This window comes from Tachysurus vachellii, chromosome 6 (genome assembly GCF_030014155.1).
Source record: "Tachysurus vachellii isolate PV-2020 chromosome 6, HZAU_Pvac_v1, whole genome shotgun sequence".
Lineage (NCBI taxonomy): Eukaryota > Metazoa > Chordata > Actinopteri > Siluriformes > Bagridae > Tachysurus > Tachysurus vachellii.
This window is the reverse complement of record NC_083465.1, coordinates 22,043,301-22,060,003: the sequence shown is the minus strand read 5'-3', so window position 1 is coordinate 22,060,003 and position 16,703 is coordinate 22,043,301. Positions and strand designations below refer to the sequence as shown.

General features: G+C 40.3%; 1 protein-coding gene across 2 annotated transcripts in view; it reads left to right on the top strand.

Annotated features, from left to right (window-relative positions):
- Nucleotides 1–2,546: 2,546 nt before the first annotated feature.
- The window catches only part of galnt2 (UDP-N-acetyl-alpha-D-galactosamine:polypeptide N-acetylgalactosaminyltransferase 2), an 87,598-nt gene continuing 73,441 nt past the window's right edge, over nt 2,547–16,703 (top strand). Inside the window, exon 1 of one of the 2 annotated variants that reach the window (XM_060872947.1) lies at nt 2,547–2,931. In XM_060872947.1, coding sequence (XP_060728930.1) covers nt 2,836–2,931 — 96 coding nt within the window. In that variant the 5' untranslated portion in view covers nt 2,547–2,835. The remainder of the gene's footprint in view (nt 2,932–16,703) is intronic. The other variant, XM_060872948.1, reaches the window with a different exon arrangement.

Here is a 16,703-nt window from a genome sequence, read left to right as displayed (position 1 = left end):
GCAACAACAGCAGTGAGTAAGAGATGGTGAAACAGATGGCAAGGTCTGAAAAATGATACGCCATTCTGTAAGGAAGACAAATCTAATACATTTTGACATCCAGGAAATGAAACCTAGAGCCTAGATTTACCATGATAGCTCTGTAACTGAGCCATGTTCATGATAGAAATACATTCCCTCGTTCATCTTCATTCTCTCAGCTTTATTCTGGTCAGGATTACTGTGGATCTGGAGCCTATACTAGGATCTCTGAATAACACCTTATAAACTTAATGTTAACCAACATTAACAAGTAATGTACAGTAGTGTCATGTACCACTGCAAGTGCAGTTCACATCAGAAGCAGCAGAGGGCTCTGAAATGTACAAACTGCTCTTTTAAAGTTAAAGGTGGGGTGTACGTTGTTTGAAAGCCAATGTTGACATTTGAAATCACCAAAACAAACACGCCCCTAACCCAAATGGGTCCCACCCCTGTACTGATAGCTCCGCCCACACATACATATGTAACCCAGGCAACTAATGGAAAGAAATGTGTCTTTATCATAGCTGAAGGGAAGAACAATATGATTGCAGATAAACAAACAAGCAAAATGACACACAAGCATAATCATGCAAAAGACGGCATATATTAGTTCTGTGTAACAAAGCAAAACCAACGTTACTCACCTATCGAGAAGGAAAAAAGCAACATCGGTGTCCCATTGCAGGTCTTCCTGCTCCTTCAGTTCTCTCCAGCGCTGGAAAGCTGATCGTATATAAACACGGGTCCTACTTCTTGCCTTATCGTAAGCCTTTCTTCACTTTCTTTCTTTGTTTTTATCCTCCATGTCAATGTTAAAACCGCTTTCTGCTAATGTCACACATGCGCACTGAACACTCTCTCTGCCCATATTGACAAGACACGCCCCTTTCTGCTCATTGGCTACACGTTAGTTTTGTACTTGTTTTATTTTTTCGGCCCAGCGCAGTTTTCTGAAGCATTTCTCAACCCCACCTTTAACATTTTAAATAGTTTCATTAATATTAATCCATGACAGGCTGATTTTATGTCTGTTAATACCCTGAAGTTGATTGTTGTCCTTTAGCAGCGTATCTTTAAATGTTTTATTCCTTTTATATCACAGCTTTTGTTCATCCGTAGTCTTTTTAATCTTGTGGGATGTCTATGAGACAGGTTAGACCCTGTTATCACTTATGTTATAGCAACTATAACCTGTAAAGCTGCTTTGAGATTAAAGCCATTGGTAAAAGCTCTATATACAGTTAAAATCAAATTGAATCGCACTGAACTAGAAACAGAAGTCACCTCACCGTCCACTTTTTGTGTTGTTTTAGGTTTGGTGTTGATTTCATGTACTGTAGTACTTTTTCTTTTTGTCTGTGCGTAAATGTTTGTAGGACTGAGATGAAATTAGCACTGTATCCATCAGAATAACCACGTAGTTATTGCCACTGCACTGAACTGACATTTCTTCAATACACTCCTTCCTATCTGGAGTATATTTTAAGGACATTTAAGGCATGTGGACTAGAAACAGGAAAGACTGGGTTTGTCGGCAGAGGAGTTTTTTCCTTGACATTAATAATACATACTACATACCAACACAGCTTGTCATGTTACAGAGAAACTGGAAAGTTAAATGATTTGAAGACTTTCATATGCAGGCAAAGTTACTGACAGACAAAACATATCTCTGACAGTGGAGACTCCTTCCATAGTTGTTAGATCTATCTATCTATATACCTGTCTATCTATCTATCTATCTATCTATCTATCTATCTATCTATCTGTCTGTCTCTTTCTACCTATCTATCTATATACCTGTCTGTCTATCTGTCTCTTTCTACCTATCTATCTATATACCTGTCTGTCTGTCTATCTATCTGTCTGTATCTGTCTGTCTGTCTATCTATCTATATACCTGTCTGTCTATCTATCTGTCTACCTATCTATCTATATACATGTCTGTCTGTCTCTTTCTACCTATCTATCTATATACCTGTCTGTCTGTCTATCTATCTGTCTGTCTGTCTATCTATCTATATACCTGTCTGTCTATCTATCTGTCTACCTATCTATCTATCTACCTGTCTGTCTGTCTGTCTATCTGTATGTTTATCTATCCGTCTGTCTATCTGTTTGTGTCTGTCTGTCTATCCGTCTATCTATCTATCTATCTATCTATCTATCTATCTATATACCTGTCTGTCTATCTATCTGTCTGTCTGTCTATCTATCTGTCTACCTATCTATCTATATACATGTCTGTCTGTCTATCTATCTATCTGTCTGTTTATCTATCCGTCTATCTGTTTGTGTCTGTCTGTCTGTCTATCTGTCTGTCTGTCTATCTATATACCTCTCTGTCTGTCTGTCAGTCTGTCTAAATAAATCTATTTAAAGTGTGCATTCAAACAAAACAATCTCAAAACACTCTGAATAAAACTCAAAGATCACCACGTTACTTTTGCTTGGTTTAGTTGATTTACACGTGACTGCCCGTTATGTAGAACAGCGTCACTGAGTTATCACGGGGTTTAGTCGTGAGTTTATTAGCTTTTCATGAGAGCCGGGCTCGCCGTGTTGCTCTCAGGCTGTGGCTGTGGATGTCGCCGCCCTCCTCTGGTGCTTTGCGGCGTGTGATTGGGTTAAAGTCGTCTCCCCTTTCCCCTCTAACCCGGTGATGTTGGCCGTTTCCTGCCTCTTCTGCCCGACTAGTGGTAGACACACAGCGCTGAAGCTCCGGTGAAACACGTAGCCCGGACGAGCGGGTTGCTTTAACAGCGAAAACACGAAGCCATTCAGTAAAGCAGCACATCCAGACCCGCAGCCATGCGAAGGAAATCCAGGATATTACTATGTTTCGCTGTGCTCTGGATCCTAGGAATAGCGTATTATTTCTATTCAGGAACAACGCTACATCGGAAGGTAAGATGAGGTTTCGCCGCTTTGCTAATGACGAACACGGGTATATACATGAACAATCGTGCGCCTGCTTCTCACTGTCTCTCTCTCTCTCTCTCTCTCTCTCTCTCTCTCTCTCTGTGTGTGTGTGTGTGTGTTTTCACCTTAAAACTCTTCTAGCACGTCGGGTGAACACAGCTAGTAACTTTATCAGGTGAATTTGAGTCGTCAGAGTGAATGTTCGGGTTATTTACTTAGGGACTGTTATCGTGTTCCACAGCGTTGTGTCTCAGCTGTGATTGAATAGTGGTCGAGTGCTAGCAGCTAACGCTAGCCGAGCTGACATTAAAGCGCTACAAAAGCTGATATTTTCGACATTTCCTTTGCTCTTTAGATAACTTTGACTTCAAATATCGCCTTTAGACATCTCAGGAGAAAGTGTTTCCTTCACTGACCGGCAAATGTGTAGCATTTACAGCGTTAAACTGTAGCTAACGGAGCTACAAAGTAACTGCTCTAACGTTACTTTGTCTAAATAAGTGTATCGTGTTCGGGGTTTTTCTGCTCTGTGACACTGATATGAACCAGGGATTTGTTTAACTCTAAAATAAATCTGTAATAAATGGTTATTGTATGAAATACGTCGAGTAAAATGTTGGTGCTTTAACTGAACCTTTAAAGCTTTACTGTAAGTCTTGAACTTTAAACACAAAGTTTAACCTCAAAATGAATCTCTAGTATTTTATTAAAACTGCAAAGTACAAAGTACGCCTACATGGTTTGATCCGTATTCCAGTCTAACAGACTAATAACTAAAAGTAATAAATTAGTAAATACAATAATTTGTTGTAAATCCTGACTTAAAAGTGTGTACTCGGGTGACCAAATGTTCTTGGGTTGAAGGGGGCACAAACTTTTGCATCAAGCAAGGTCTAGCAGAGACATTATAATAACCCGCTTATCACCAACACACACAATAAACTGCAAGGACAGTAATTCCAAACATGCACCATGACTTCAGCTTAGTCATGTCATGTGATCTGTTTATTTCTGAAGCTTCCATTTATCCAGATGTAGATTGGAAACACTGGTATTTGTCACTTCCACTTTTCAGAATAAAATTACATTCAGTTACATGTTAGTTATTTTTTCTTGTCTTTTAGGTATTAAGGTTTAGTTAAACCTGTTATATTAAGTTGCCAGTCAAGCTAAGCGATGATCGCTAATACCCAACTTTAGTTTTATGTATAAATCACATTAAAAAAAGAAAACAACACTAAACACCAAAGTGCTTCACAAATAGGAAATAAAAAATAGTTAAAAAAAAAAAAAAAGCACCATCACCACACTGCGATCAATATCAGAACAAATCTTCAGTCCTCAAGGTTCCCCTAATTCAAATGCCAATGCATATAGATTGTTTTCTATATGAGACTTAAAAATCTCCACTGATGGGGCCAAGTGAATATAAAGGGAGAGATTATTCCATAAATATTAATAATGACAGCAACCTCGGTGCTAGCTGATGGTGAAACACCACCGCCACCACCACTACTGCCACAACCACTAGCCAGGAAATTAAAACTGCAATACGCTTAGGAACCCCCCGGGGGTACATCACAGAACCTCTTTAGAGAACCATGTTATTGAAGTTTAGTGATTTCCCCTTTAGTTAGTTGTTGTGTGTCGCTCCGGTGCCAGAGGGAAACATCGCTAGAACACTTAACAGTGCTGTTTAAGAAGGTGATGCTGATCAAGTTTCACTGCAAAGAGAGTCATATTAATGATAAAATACAATATAAAAGTATTGACATCAGCAAGCATTTAAATCCGTGCTCCAGAATGCACTGCAGCTTTATGATACTGTTGTGCTGAGTTATGGCAGAAACTCTGCTCTGCTAGTTAGTGAGCTACGAGGTGACAAGCACGACGGTGTTGATTGATGATGCCGGGATTAGCATGAAAGTTGTGGGAGCTGAGCTGTTTGAGCAGAGTATACAGATGAGAAGATGGACAGGGTGAAGGATTAAACTACATTGCTGCTACATTGTTCTATTTAAATAGAGACTTTTACTCTATGGTACAGTCAGAAGAAATTATTAGACCTAGTTATTGATGAAATAATCTAAAACCAATGTGGAATTTGATCATAATATATTTGGTGCGACTGAAAGTTGTAAATTGCTAATAAATATGTTGAATTTTGCCTATAAACATGCTTGTTACATTTACATTTATGCTATTTGGAAGACATCCTTATCCATAGCAGCTTACATTTATCTCCTTTATACAACTGAGCAGCTGAGGGTTAGGGGCCATTCTCATGGGCCCAACAGTGGCTGCTTGGTGATTCTGGGTTTTGAACTCACAACCTCCTCATCAGTAGCCAACAATATACCCACTGAGCTACGACTTCCCCTCCCCACTTACACTCCTTTGTCATGTCTTAAAAAAAATGTATATTAAAAGAGAGAAATTTAATAACCAGCCCACAGCATATACATATCAAATGCACCCCCATTTGCCCCGTCTTCAGAGTACGGTATAGTATGACATTATATCAGCCAGTAATATGAACCTTGGACATCATCTGCCATCACTGATGGACTCCTGGTCGATAAGTTTGATTTTGACTGGTGTAGTCTTTCTTACAGTCTCCATTTGGGAGCTTGATTGCGTTGATTTATTTTGCTCACTGGCTTCTGTTTATTCTTTGGTCTCATAAACATCCCATTTATCTTTCTATGGATTGAGAAGAGCAGCAGATTTGCTGACCAGCGATGGCTTTTGTTTGAATGGCTGAAGTCCTAGAAAGAGAACTCTGGCAGTATACTTCACCGAATTCGGAGAACACGTGCAAAAATACATGTTGTAATAATGTTCAATGTCAGTAATCACAGGATTTAGTATTTCACATCATCACTATATCTCACACACAGTGCTTTCATTCCGTATAACCGCAAGGGCTCCGAGAATCACATGGACACCTTATTGTGTGCGTTCACATGCTTGCCATGATCTTTTGAAAAAATAACAAAAGCGCTGTGTTGAAAGTACATAGACCCATCATATGACTTTACCTTTGTCAGGTCATGTGTTAGATATAAGGAGCTATCTGTGTAACAGCTTGTGGCAACAGCTAGAGCTACAGCTATTCTGTCCTTCCTAGCTGGCCCTAGATCCTTATTTTCTCTTCTATTGCCATGAGTGTATTTTTTTTTTCTTAGTTTATAGCACAGTTTCTTGGGAGTGATCTGTCACTCCACACTTCATTGAGAAAGTATCTCTGTTTCAGTGTTGTTAGCCTTGTTGGCCTGACTCACTGCACTGTTAGATGAGTTGCTCTTTGTTGCTGCTCAGTGCCAGCACTTATTTCTCCATTCTTCCACCATCTCCTCCATGTATTTGCATCTCTGTCCATCCAGCCGACCAGAAGACATGAACTTTGGTGCCGCACCCAAGTAGTTTGTTGACCACAGGAGTATACTTATTCCTGTTAAAATAACAAATTTTGTTCAGTCTGTTCTGAAAAATAACATGCCTTGTTTCTTATTTGAGTGAGTCACGAATTCAGCACAGGGTCAGACATAGAATGACTGAGAGAGTGAGACAGATAGGGAGTGAGACAGATAGGGAGTGAGAGAGAGGGGGGTGGAGCGGCAGAACTGCAGTGACATAAACTAATGTTCGAAAAAAGCCAGACGGAGCCAGTAAACATTCTCCTTTTCTATTTGCGCTTAGACATTAATTACACTGAGTCTGATTGCTAGCTAGAACTTCTAGCCATAAAGAGGCTGACAGTCTGTTGCGTAGTCAGTTCATCTAGAGGCGCTTGTTATATTCAGAGCACTTGGGCAGTAGGGGACAAAGAAGGCAGTCTGGGAATCAAATAAGGTTGCCTATAAAATTGCGATCTATGAGGTTTTAGACAAAATACGTTACCCATTTTTTCTTTCGCTACCTCGGTTTTATTGAGCAGATGAAACGTCCTGGTCCATTTTTCAGTCACTTGGAATAATCTGCTTTAATGTAGCCGAGCAACACGGGCTCAACTGTTCAACTGGGAGAATACGACATTATACAACAATTTATTCTGATCAGTATAAATTAATTTTATATAATTTTTTAAAATTTGAATTCATTTTTTTTTAATAAAATTTTTTTACAACGATATTCAGTAACAGTTTCAGCAGTTTCACGCCCTCAACACGTTCACTCCACAAACGGGATTCAGAAACACTCCACCTATTTTTCCTCTATGTCTCCATCGCCACACCACGCAGCCTTACAGAGCCTGGCAAATCTGCTGGACTGTGTGGCTAATGTGCATACTGGGTCTGGAGTTGGGTTCCCTCCATCTCCTCTTCCGCTCTCCAAATGAACTGGCCCTTAATCCCCTTTCCCACCCACCACCAAAGCTTTCTATTAACTGCCAGGTGTGTGATTGGTTTCTTTCACCACATTGCTGGTGGACTTACTATGTTCGCTAGATCCATTACGACACACCACTTAGGGTCTGGAGTCTAGTTTCTTTCCATTCAGTCCTCAGTCTCTGTAGGGTTGTGACCCTGTTAGTGCTCTACATCATATATAATTGTTCAGCCTTGTTTTAGAAAGGTCTACAGGACATTTGCACCAGCTCATGCAGTTGGCAGATCCAGTTACATACACTATATGGTACTGTATATGGAAAGTATGTGGACACCTGATTATCTCACTCATATGTGGATTTTCCACAAGCCTTTTCCACACTGTTGGACACATACAAATGTATAGCATGTCTTTGTATGCTGTAGCATTTAGACTTCCCTCAGAACTAAGAGGCCCAACCTGTTCCAGCATGACAATGCTCCTGTGTACAACGCTAGGTTTATGGAGACGTGGTTTACCAAATCTGGAAGTGGGAGTGTTTACTGCACAGTAAGTGAGCCTTGACCTCATCCCCTCTCACCGAGCATTTTTTAGGATGCCCTTTGCACCAGACAATTATGTTTTTATTCAGTGGTAGTGCCTGACCGGTCATGGTCTTTGTAGAAATCTACTGAAAAGCCTTCCCAGAAGAGTAGAGGCTGGTCTAGCAGACAAAAGGGGAACAGCCCATGGTTTTGGAATGAGATGTTGAAATAAGATGTCCACACACTTTTACCCCTAAAGTGTATTTTAAAGCACAAACCCTTAGTGTGTATTTGTATGCACTTCAACACCAGCCATCCATCACAAGTGGATCAGCTAGAGAATACTCTTGTCAGATGTCACTGTTGGGTAAGAACCACTCTGAGAGAGATGCTGATCAAGACACATTATTATTGTCTAGAACCAAAATGAAGCATTAACATTCAGGTCACATGTTTGTTGGATTTTTGTGTTGTTTTGCTCTGCAAACAATATAGCTACACATTGTGAGCTGGTATTATATACCCCAGTATAACCTAACGTTAATGATGTAACTCTTCCTTATACTGGCAAAGGCCTACACTGAATTTTTTTAACTTCACAAATATAGCTTTTCCACCTCTGTATGCATGCTGTGACTGGGAAGACTCGAGCATCGCAACCGACGGAGCTCTATTATTATTGCTCCCGTATAGACTTTGTGTCCAATGTGTCATGTTTGAGCTATGCACCATGAAATTGTGCAGTGAATGTGCAAGATTAGGATGCTGGATGGGAAGAGCATCACATGGTGCATATTACTGTGAGATTATACAATCGGTTCTTTGTTGGAAAGGCCTGCCATCGATTAGTTCTCAGCAACACGGTCCATCTAGAGCGTTTGCATTTCTGTTTGTTCGGCTAGCATTTGCTTTTATCCCAAGCTACATTCAAGCTACGCTTTATCTGACTAGAGCTGTTAAATGAACTTACTGTGATGCCAGTGCCACAAAAGGGAAACGTACAAGACTCAGATAGTCACAACTAAATATACAATTAACAATTCTACCAGAATTGACCAAGTATCACAGGTTAAAGAAGATTAAATTGGATTGTACCACAGTGCTGTTTTTTTTATGCATCAGCCTTTATTTGTGTCAGACATACGTTACAGTTTAGTGAAATTCTTTTCGCATTTCTCAGCTTGTTAGGAAGTTGGGGTCAGAGCACAGGGTCAGCAGTGATACCCTGTCTGTGGAGCAGAGAGGGTTAAGAGCCTTGTTCAAGGATTCGCAGCTTAGCGGTGCAGGGATTTGATCTCCTGATCAGTAACCCACAAATCTGATTGGTCAGCAGGTGGTTATTAAGTTTCTGTAACTGCAAGCTCTGTTGTATTGTCAGCAGCAAGGCAAACCTCAGCTTTCTACTAATGTTCTTTTTTGTTTCTATAGCAACAGCTCATTCTCAGGGTCTTATATGATGGACGCTTCCATAATTTAAGCACAGAGTTAAGTAAATGTTTGGTTTAACTCACGGAGAAGGTCTTCAGGATAAAGGATTTTGGTTTCTCAGTGTCACAAAAAGCTGGATTTTTTTTTTCTTGTTAGTTTATCAGCTGTGAGAGAGAAAAGTGTGACTACTGAGGCATCGACTGCTTAAAACAAAAGTAATAACAGGAACTGTCTAGTTTAGTGAATGCTAAATGTAACGCTAACGCTGAAAACGCATCACATCGCCCGGTTATTGATTGTTTGACTATAACAGCATGTGCCATTGTGTTTTATTCCTTACTCAGAGGACCACTGCATCTTAAGCCATAATTTTTATATTGTTTGATGTGATGCTCCACAAAAAAGCTAATCAAGGAATCGGTATTCATTGCCCACTTCCTCTGCTATGCCGTTGCTGCACGGCCCGAGCTCACATATTCTGAATATATTTTATGATGCAATTGCAGTAACATTTTCCATCCACAGTACAGACTCAGTAACATCAGATAAGGCTTATAGAAACCACTTTCAAGCAATCCACATACTTAAAAAAAGGCCCCTGACAGGATTTATTCATAAACCTGTTTTACGCAGCTGACTTTATGAAGGTCATCTTAAGGTGACGTTAATCAGCTGAGTTTTAAATAGAGAAGTGCTCGTAACGGCTCGTGTCATTTTCACCAGTCTTACTGGTGTTTAATAGACTGACAAGAAGGTGGAGAATAGTGCATTTTAATCAAGGTGCAGAGCAACAGGAGCCAACTGCTTTGATTCTCTACATATTAGAGCTCCACTGCTTTTTCACTGCCTTTTTAACTACTGTTTAATGCTAATAAGATGGTCGCTGATGAAGTTGTAAGCAAACAAGAGAATAAACAAGAGCTTCTGTGAAGTCTGATAAGATTTCGTTTATTCTCTTTAGGGTTCATTTGCTATTTACGTGTGTAAGGGTTTTGGTAGCTTTGAGGTAGTTAGTTTTTATGGAATAAGGTTTCATCGTAGTTTTCATAAGCCGTCTGTCTTTAACTGCTTTATCTGTAACGTGTGTCGGTTTATACTGTACACGTGGCTCTGAGGGAGCTTTCACATATGCAGTGATTAGTTTGTGGTGGTGTGGGTGCAGACCAGAACACAGCAATCACACTCCGACACGAACAACACTAACCAGTCTGAGTCGGTCTGAACGCGGTGACCTCTGTCTGATTTTACTCTAGCATGGTTTGAGAAAGCGATTCAACTCTGAATTGACTCAACTGCATGAAATGAAAATTTCATGAAGTATTATAGGTTGCAATGATTTGCACACCTTTTTCCTTTTGTAGATGTAAGCCATTAAACTGCTCTGTCCACGGTGGACTTGGTCTGCTTCCAGTTATACTCTAGGGTAGTTTGATTACAACGAGAAAGTGATTCAACTCTGAATCAACTCATCTGTAGAGATCGAGCATTTCATAATGCATTATAGGTTTATTTCAGGTTTTTGGTTTTGGTAGATGCTGTTAAACTGATCAGAGTGCATGGTGGCTCATGCTGCTTTTAGTCAAACTTCAGCACAGATTAGTGAGAAAGCGATTTGACTCCGAATCGACTCAACTGCAAGAAATGAACAGTTGACGAGCTGTACAAGTTATGGGTTGCTGTCTGCATTATTTTTGTAGATGCAAGCTGCTAAACTAATCAGAGGACATCAGCGTACAGTGGACTCAGTTTGATTCTGATTACTTCCTAGCACAAAACTATGGAAGTGAGAAAGCAATTCAACTCTGAATTGAATCATTTGAAGAAATCGAACTAAACATCCTGGATATTTCAAGGTAGCAGCATTTTGTGTAACAAAAGACAGAACTGTGTATGTGCCTCTCAAACAGTGTTTATTTTATTTTTTATTTAATCAATTCATTTTTTGGTTCATTTACTCCTGTCCGATGCAAAACATGTAGCAGATGAAGCAAAAGAAACGATTTTGCTCTGAACAGATGCTGCACGTTGATTAATCGGTGTGAAAGCACCCCGGTCCTACATAAACATACTGAGCGTAAGCGTTTACACATGCCCTGATGTTTATCTTGCACACCTTGAGAACACAATGGCAAAAAGTAAACACTTGAAGCCAGTGTTTGGCAATGAAGGCTGTATTGTGTGGCGTGACATGCGGGAGTGACTGCGCTGCACTGCACTGCACGACAGCTGCTCTTCAGCTCTGCGTAAATCCCTCACTACATCCACGCTCTGTTCATCACAGCACGTCAAGATTCTCATTGTGCCTCGGCTGTCAGAGCAAATGCCGGGAAGACGTTCTGTATAAGAGCTGAAATTACGCGCGTCCGATCAAGCGAAAGCATCCTCACGACTGAAGCACGTCGAATGTGCAGTAGATTAACTTGGAGATTTTTCCCTGCCGGTTCAAGAGATCCACAACACGCATCCCTGGGTGAAGGTCGTGTCAGGGTGGTCAGGTGCCTGTTATCTCCTGCGAGAAGTGAGAAGTGGGAAGAGAAGCTCCGATATCCGTCGCACGATCCGTACAATTATTGAGTGGCTGATTGTTCTGTCCCCGCTCGACGGATCTCTGTAGCTGTGCGTTGACTGAGCCGGTTGCTCGCACACCCACCCCTTCCAATCTGTCTATCAGTGTCCGAAACCAGCTTCAAGGCACATTTGCGTGCGTTTGCATTAAGAACCCGATATCACTTTAGCATTTCTGTCTCATCCCATACACGCAGCAATACTTGTCCAATAATGCGCACAAAGTCTTATTTCAGATCTCGGTGAAAAAGCAGGATATGTGATATAAATGCCTTTTATCATCCTCACACCGTTGGGTTGATTTACAGAGACTGCTTTGAAAAACAGAGCCGGCTTTTTAAAAATGCATCACAAAGATCTGTTTTTTTTTTTGTCTTTCTTCCAGTCCTTTTTCTTTTTCTGATGTTGGTATCAGAGCCACACAGACACTGATGCATGCATGCAACCCAGTAGACGAAACCCTTCTAATTCAGTTAGAAGTTTTTTTGTTCTGTTCTTCTTAAATTCTTGCCTTTTAAAGATGCTAGAAAACACATTCAGCCTCAAATCTTAAGGGGATGAAAAATGTTTTAATAAAATTAGTGAGGAAGAAATAGAACATAGCCAGGCACCTCCTACTTCCTTCTTCTAGTTGCCCTTCTCTCTTTCTTCTTGATAACACCAAACCACTACGGCGTGTCATGTTGCAGACATACAGCAATGTCCTCCATCCTGAAGCCTTTCTCCTGCTGTGCTTTCCCTAAGATGCTGACACTGTAGACTCATTCAAAAAAACTTCTAATTGAACATCACTTTAAAGAAAAGTTCAGACATTATGTGGAATGTGGAAGCCAGTTGTTACTATAGAAACGGTAACACGTTAACGACAAGAGATTTGCCAGGTCTACCTTCATAGCAACGGCAGCGAAGACGTTCGACCTTCTGCCCATTTTCTGATCTGAGACTTCAAGAGCCCTGTAGTGTAATTTATTCAAACACCAAGTGGTGGCTCAAGCGCTTAAGGCGCCGGGTTGTTGATCGGCGGATCGGGGTTAAAGCCCTAGCACTGCCAACCCGCCACTGTTGGGCGCTTGAACAAGGCCCTTAACCCTCACTGCTTGACTGGTCCTGTATCATGTCTGACCCTGTGCTCTGATCGGATATGTGAAGAAAGAATTTCACTGTGCTGTAATGTATATGTGTCAAAATAAAGACAGGAAGATATTTTGTGTGTGTGAACTGTTCCGATTTTTATTTCTTTGTTCGTCCTAACTGTACCATTGGTGATTGCTGAGTGTCATCTTGCTGATTTTCATCTGTTTACTGTTCATTTTCATTTGTCAGTAACCCATATTATAATAAGCGGATCTTTTCACATTGGAGCCATTTAAGTAAATTTGCACACAATTCACAGGATATAATGTTTTTTTAAAACTTGCTAGCTGTTATGTTTTTAGACATGTCTGTAATGCTAACGTCTTAAGTGTTTCTTCTAAAACTCCCCCTTTGCATTGATGAATAGATGTTCACCAGAAGTCACTAATCACTGTTTGCTCCAGGATTTGTCATACAAGCTCTGTGTGTATTGTAGTAATGGACCTTTGACTGAAAAAGACAAACAACTGATCTACTGAGACGGTGTAATGCGCTACATGACACACAAAAGGTTAATTTTATGCTAGGTAAATGCGCTGGTGTTCTGAGAGACGGCAATGTGCAAAAAAAAAATATTCGTGACAGGAAGTCGTACGAGAAGCGCGAGTGTTAGCTTGGTGGTTCCGTGCTCGCCAAAGATGATGTGTGCGATCACGTGCGTTCGAGATTTACGGGGCCTGCAGAAATTCCTGCGAGCACGTGCATTTGGAGCAAGCCTAAGCCTCTTAAACAAATGCTTTTGCGTAATGCTGTGAATTGTCTTCTGTGATATTGCTTATTTTGTGCTGAATGGGCAGATTAGACAATGTCGGAGAGATCCTGGGTAAATGAAACGAGCTGTGAGTTTTTCAGCAGTGTGTTTGTTTCAGAAATATCTGCATGTAGCACTCACTTCATGTACACACTCCAGTGCTGATGTTATTTACAGTCATGAGCAGAAGGAAGGATATAAAGTTTATACCCTATGTCAACATATATGGACATCCAGTCATCTATCATCAGTGTTGTTGTATTTGATCACTTTTATCTATCAAGAGACTCTTAAAATGTCAACGTTTATAGAATTGAAAAAATCAGAAATGTTTTCTCATGTAGAAAAAGTAAGCACACCCCTGACTACTGCGTTTAGGGGTTTTACCTTAAAATCAGGTGAGAAAAGAGATGGAATATCTTGAAGGAATGGGTCTGATTTAAAGCTTCACTCTCTGGTCTGCTTTGCTCTTTGTTATTGGAGTGTGTGTGGTATCATCATGCCTAGCTCAGAAGAGCTCTCACGGTCTATCGGAAAGAAGGTTTTAGATGCCTGTGAGTCTGGGAAGGGATTTGAGATGTTTTCTAAAATATTGGAAATCAATCATTCCACTGCCCGGGAAGATCATCTACCAGCGAAGGAGATTTAAAACCACTGGCAACTTGTCCAGGCCTGCAAGTGTTTTCTGAAAGCAGACCACTGGAGGCTAAAAGAAGTCTAAGAAGCTCAGAATTTCATCCCTGAATCTGTAGCTTTTGTCATTGTTCATTTCAATGTAGCCCAATCTACGGTTAGAAAGCGACACAAATTTGACCTACATGAGAGGTGTGACAAGAGGAAGCAGAAAAAGAATAACAGAGCAGGAGTAAAGTTGGCTACAGAATATTAAGGCAAGAACCAGGCTTTTTTGAAACAACGAGCTACGTTCAGACGAGTCAAAGATGGAGCCGTTCGATCACAAAGGCCGTATTAGATTTAATCAGAAGGTCCACACTGTAAAGCATGGTGGTCGAAATGGTGCTGCTTTGCTTCCTGGGAACCTGGCCGGCTCTAACACAGTCATTGGATCCATAATGAATTGTCTTTGATACCAAGAGGCCTTGTGAAGAATGTCAAGAGAAAGAAATTGTGAAGAGTTATCTGTGCAACAGCTGACGATGAAGAACAGAGTAATGGGTAAATTTTTTGAAGTAAATCAACCAAGGAACTGGTCTAAAAAAAAAAAAAAAAGAACTGTTCTGGCCCAGATCTGACTCTTAATGAAATGCGTTCGAGGGGAAATGTCCCTCGAACATTTCACACTTCTGTATAAAGCACTGGCAGAACATTTTCCCCAGTAGATGTCAGAGATTGGTGGACAGTTATTTACTTTTTTTTTTTCTGCCTACGTAAAGTCATTTCTTTTATCAGTTACTGAAGCCAGGGGTGTACTTACTTCTTCAAAACCAAACCATGCTTTTCCAATCTTCCAGCTGTCAAGTTTTTGTGTCCAATGTAGCCTCAGTTTCCTGTTCTTGGCAAACTGGAGCAGCACTTGATGTGGATTTGTTCTGTTGTAGCTCATCTGCCTTAAGATCCAACATGTTATGTGTTCTGAGATGTTTTTCTGCTCATCATAGTGAGTGGTTCTATGAGTTACTATAGACTTCCAGTAAGATAGAACCAGTCTTGTCATTCAACTCCAATCTCTCTCTCTCTCTATCTCTCTCGCTCTCTCTCTCGCTCTCTCATTAACCATACACTTCCATCTGCATGTGTCCTCACTAAATTTAGACGGTTGCGTGTGGAAATCTCAGAAGATCAGCAGTCTCTGACAGTGACCTGGCTGGTTTGAGAGTTTCTGAGTCCTCACTATTTTGATGAAGGTCTTTACTGTTAATTGCACAATTTTATGCTTGATGGAAAAACAGTTGTTCTATCATTTCACATATTTAATAAGAGGCATTTTGAGAACACTGTGTATTCTCTTCCCGAATGCAAATTAAAACCAATTCGTCTTCTTCTCTAATACCAGCGGGTTTTATCGACTATCCTGTAGCTGTTAAAATGAGCGCTCTATAGCGAGGATTATGAAGACAGGATTTTTTATTTTTATTTTTTTTATTTTTTTTTATTTAGCACCGATCAAGCTTTGTTTATTTTATGTAAATTGTAACCTTATTTCTCTTGATTTACAGATCACTTTTTGTGTAATGAATGCACACACTGTATGCTTGTTCCTGGCAGGTTCATGATTATCTGACATGTCACATGGCTCGTGACTATGGTCCGTTGCCATGCTCGCCTAGAAGCCAGCAGGGTTTTTTCTTTTTTTTTTTTTTCTTCTAGTGCATGAACTAGTGCATTCTGAATTGTATTCGTTATTAAATTAAATGAATCCTCACCATCTCAAAATATTCAGTTCTCAGATTAAAAAAGGACTCGATAGTCTAAAAATGGAAAGTACGAGCTCAGCAGGTAAGGTTCTTTATTAGCTAAAAAAAATCCCGTGACTTCATGGACTTTTTTATTTTTTTATTTTTTTGATTTAAAGTCTGCTCATGGTTTAGTTTCACACGCTATATAAAAATTGAGCTTTTAAGCATGAAGAATAAATATAGAAATAAATCTAAACACCGTCAACCCCTAATTGATTAGGGTTTTATGCATTTATTAAATCAGCCAATCACATGGCAGCATCATAATCCATAAAACCCTGCTGATGCAGATGAAGAGCTTCTTTTAACCTACACAGATTTTCTCCTTTCTGATGTCCGTGATCTCTGTGGCTTTAACCGTGGTGTTGTGGTTAGTGCCAGATGGGCTGGTTTGAGTATTTTATAAACTGCTGATCTGCTGGGATTTTCACACACAACAGTCTGTAGTGCTCACAGCGAATGGTACACAATGAGCGCACTGAGTTAGCGACCGCTCTGTAGGTGGAAACGCATTGTTGATGGGTGAGGTCAGAGGAAAGCAGCCAGACTGGAACCTGATGTGATATGCTGCTGTTGTAGGGCATCCACCTCGGCGTTTGATTGAGC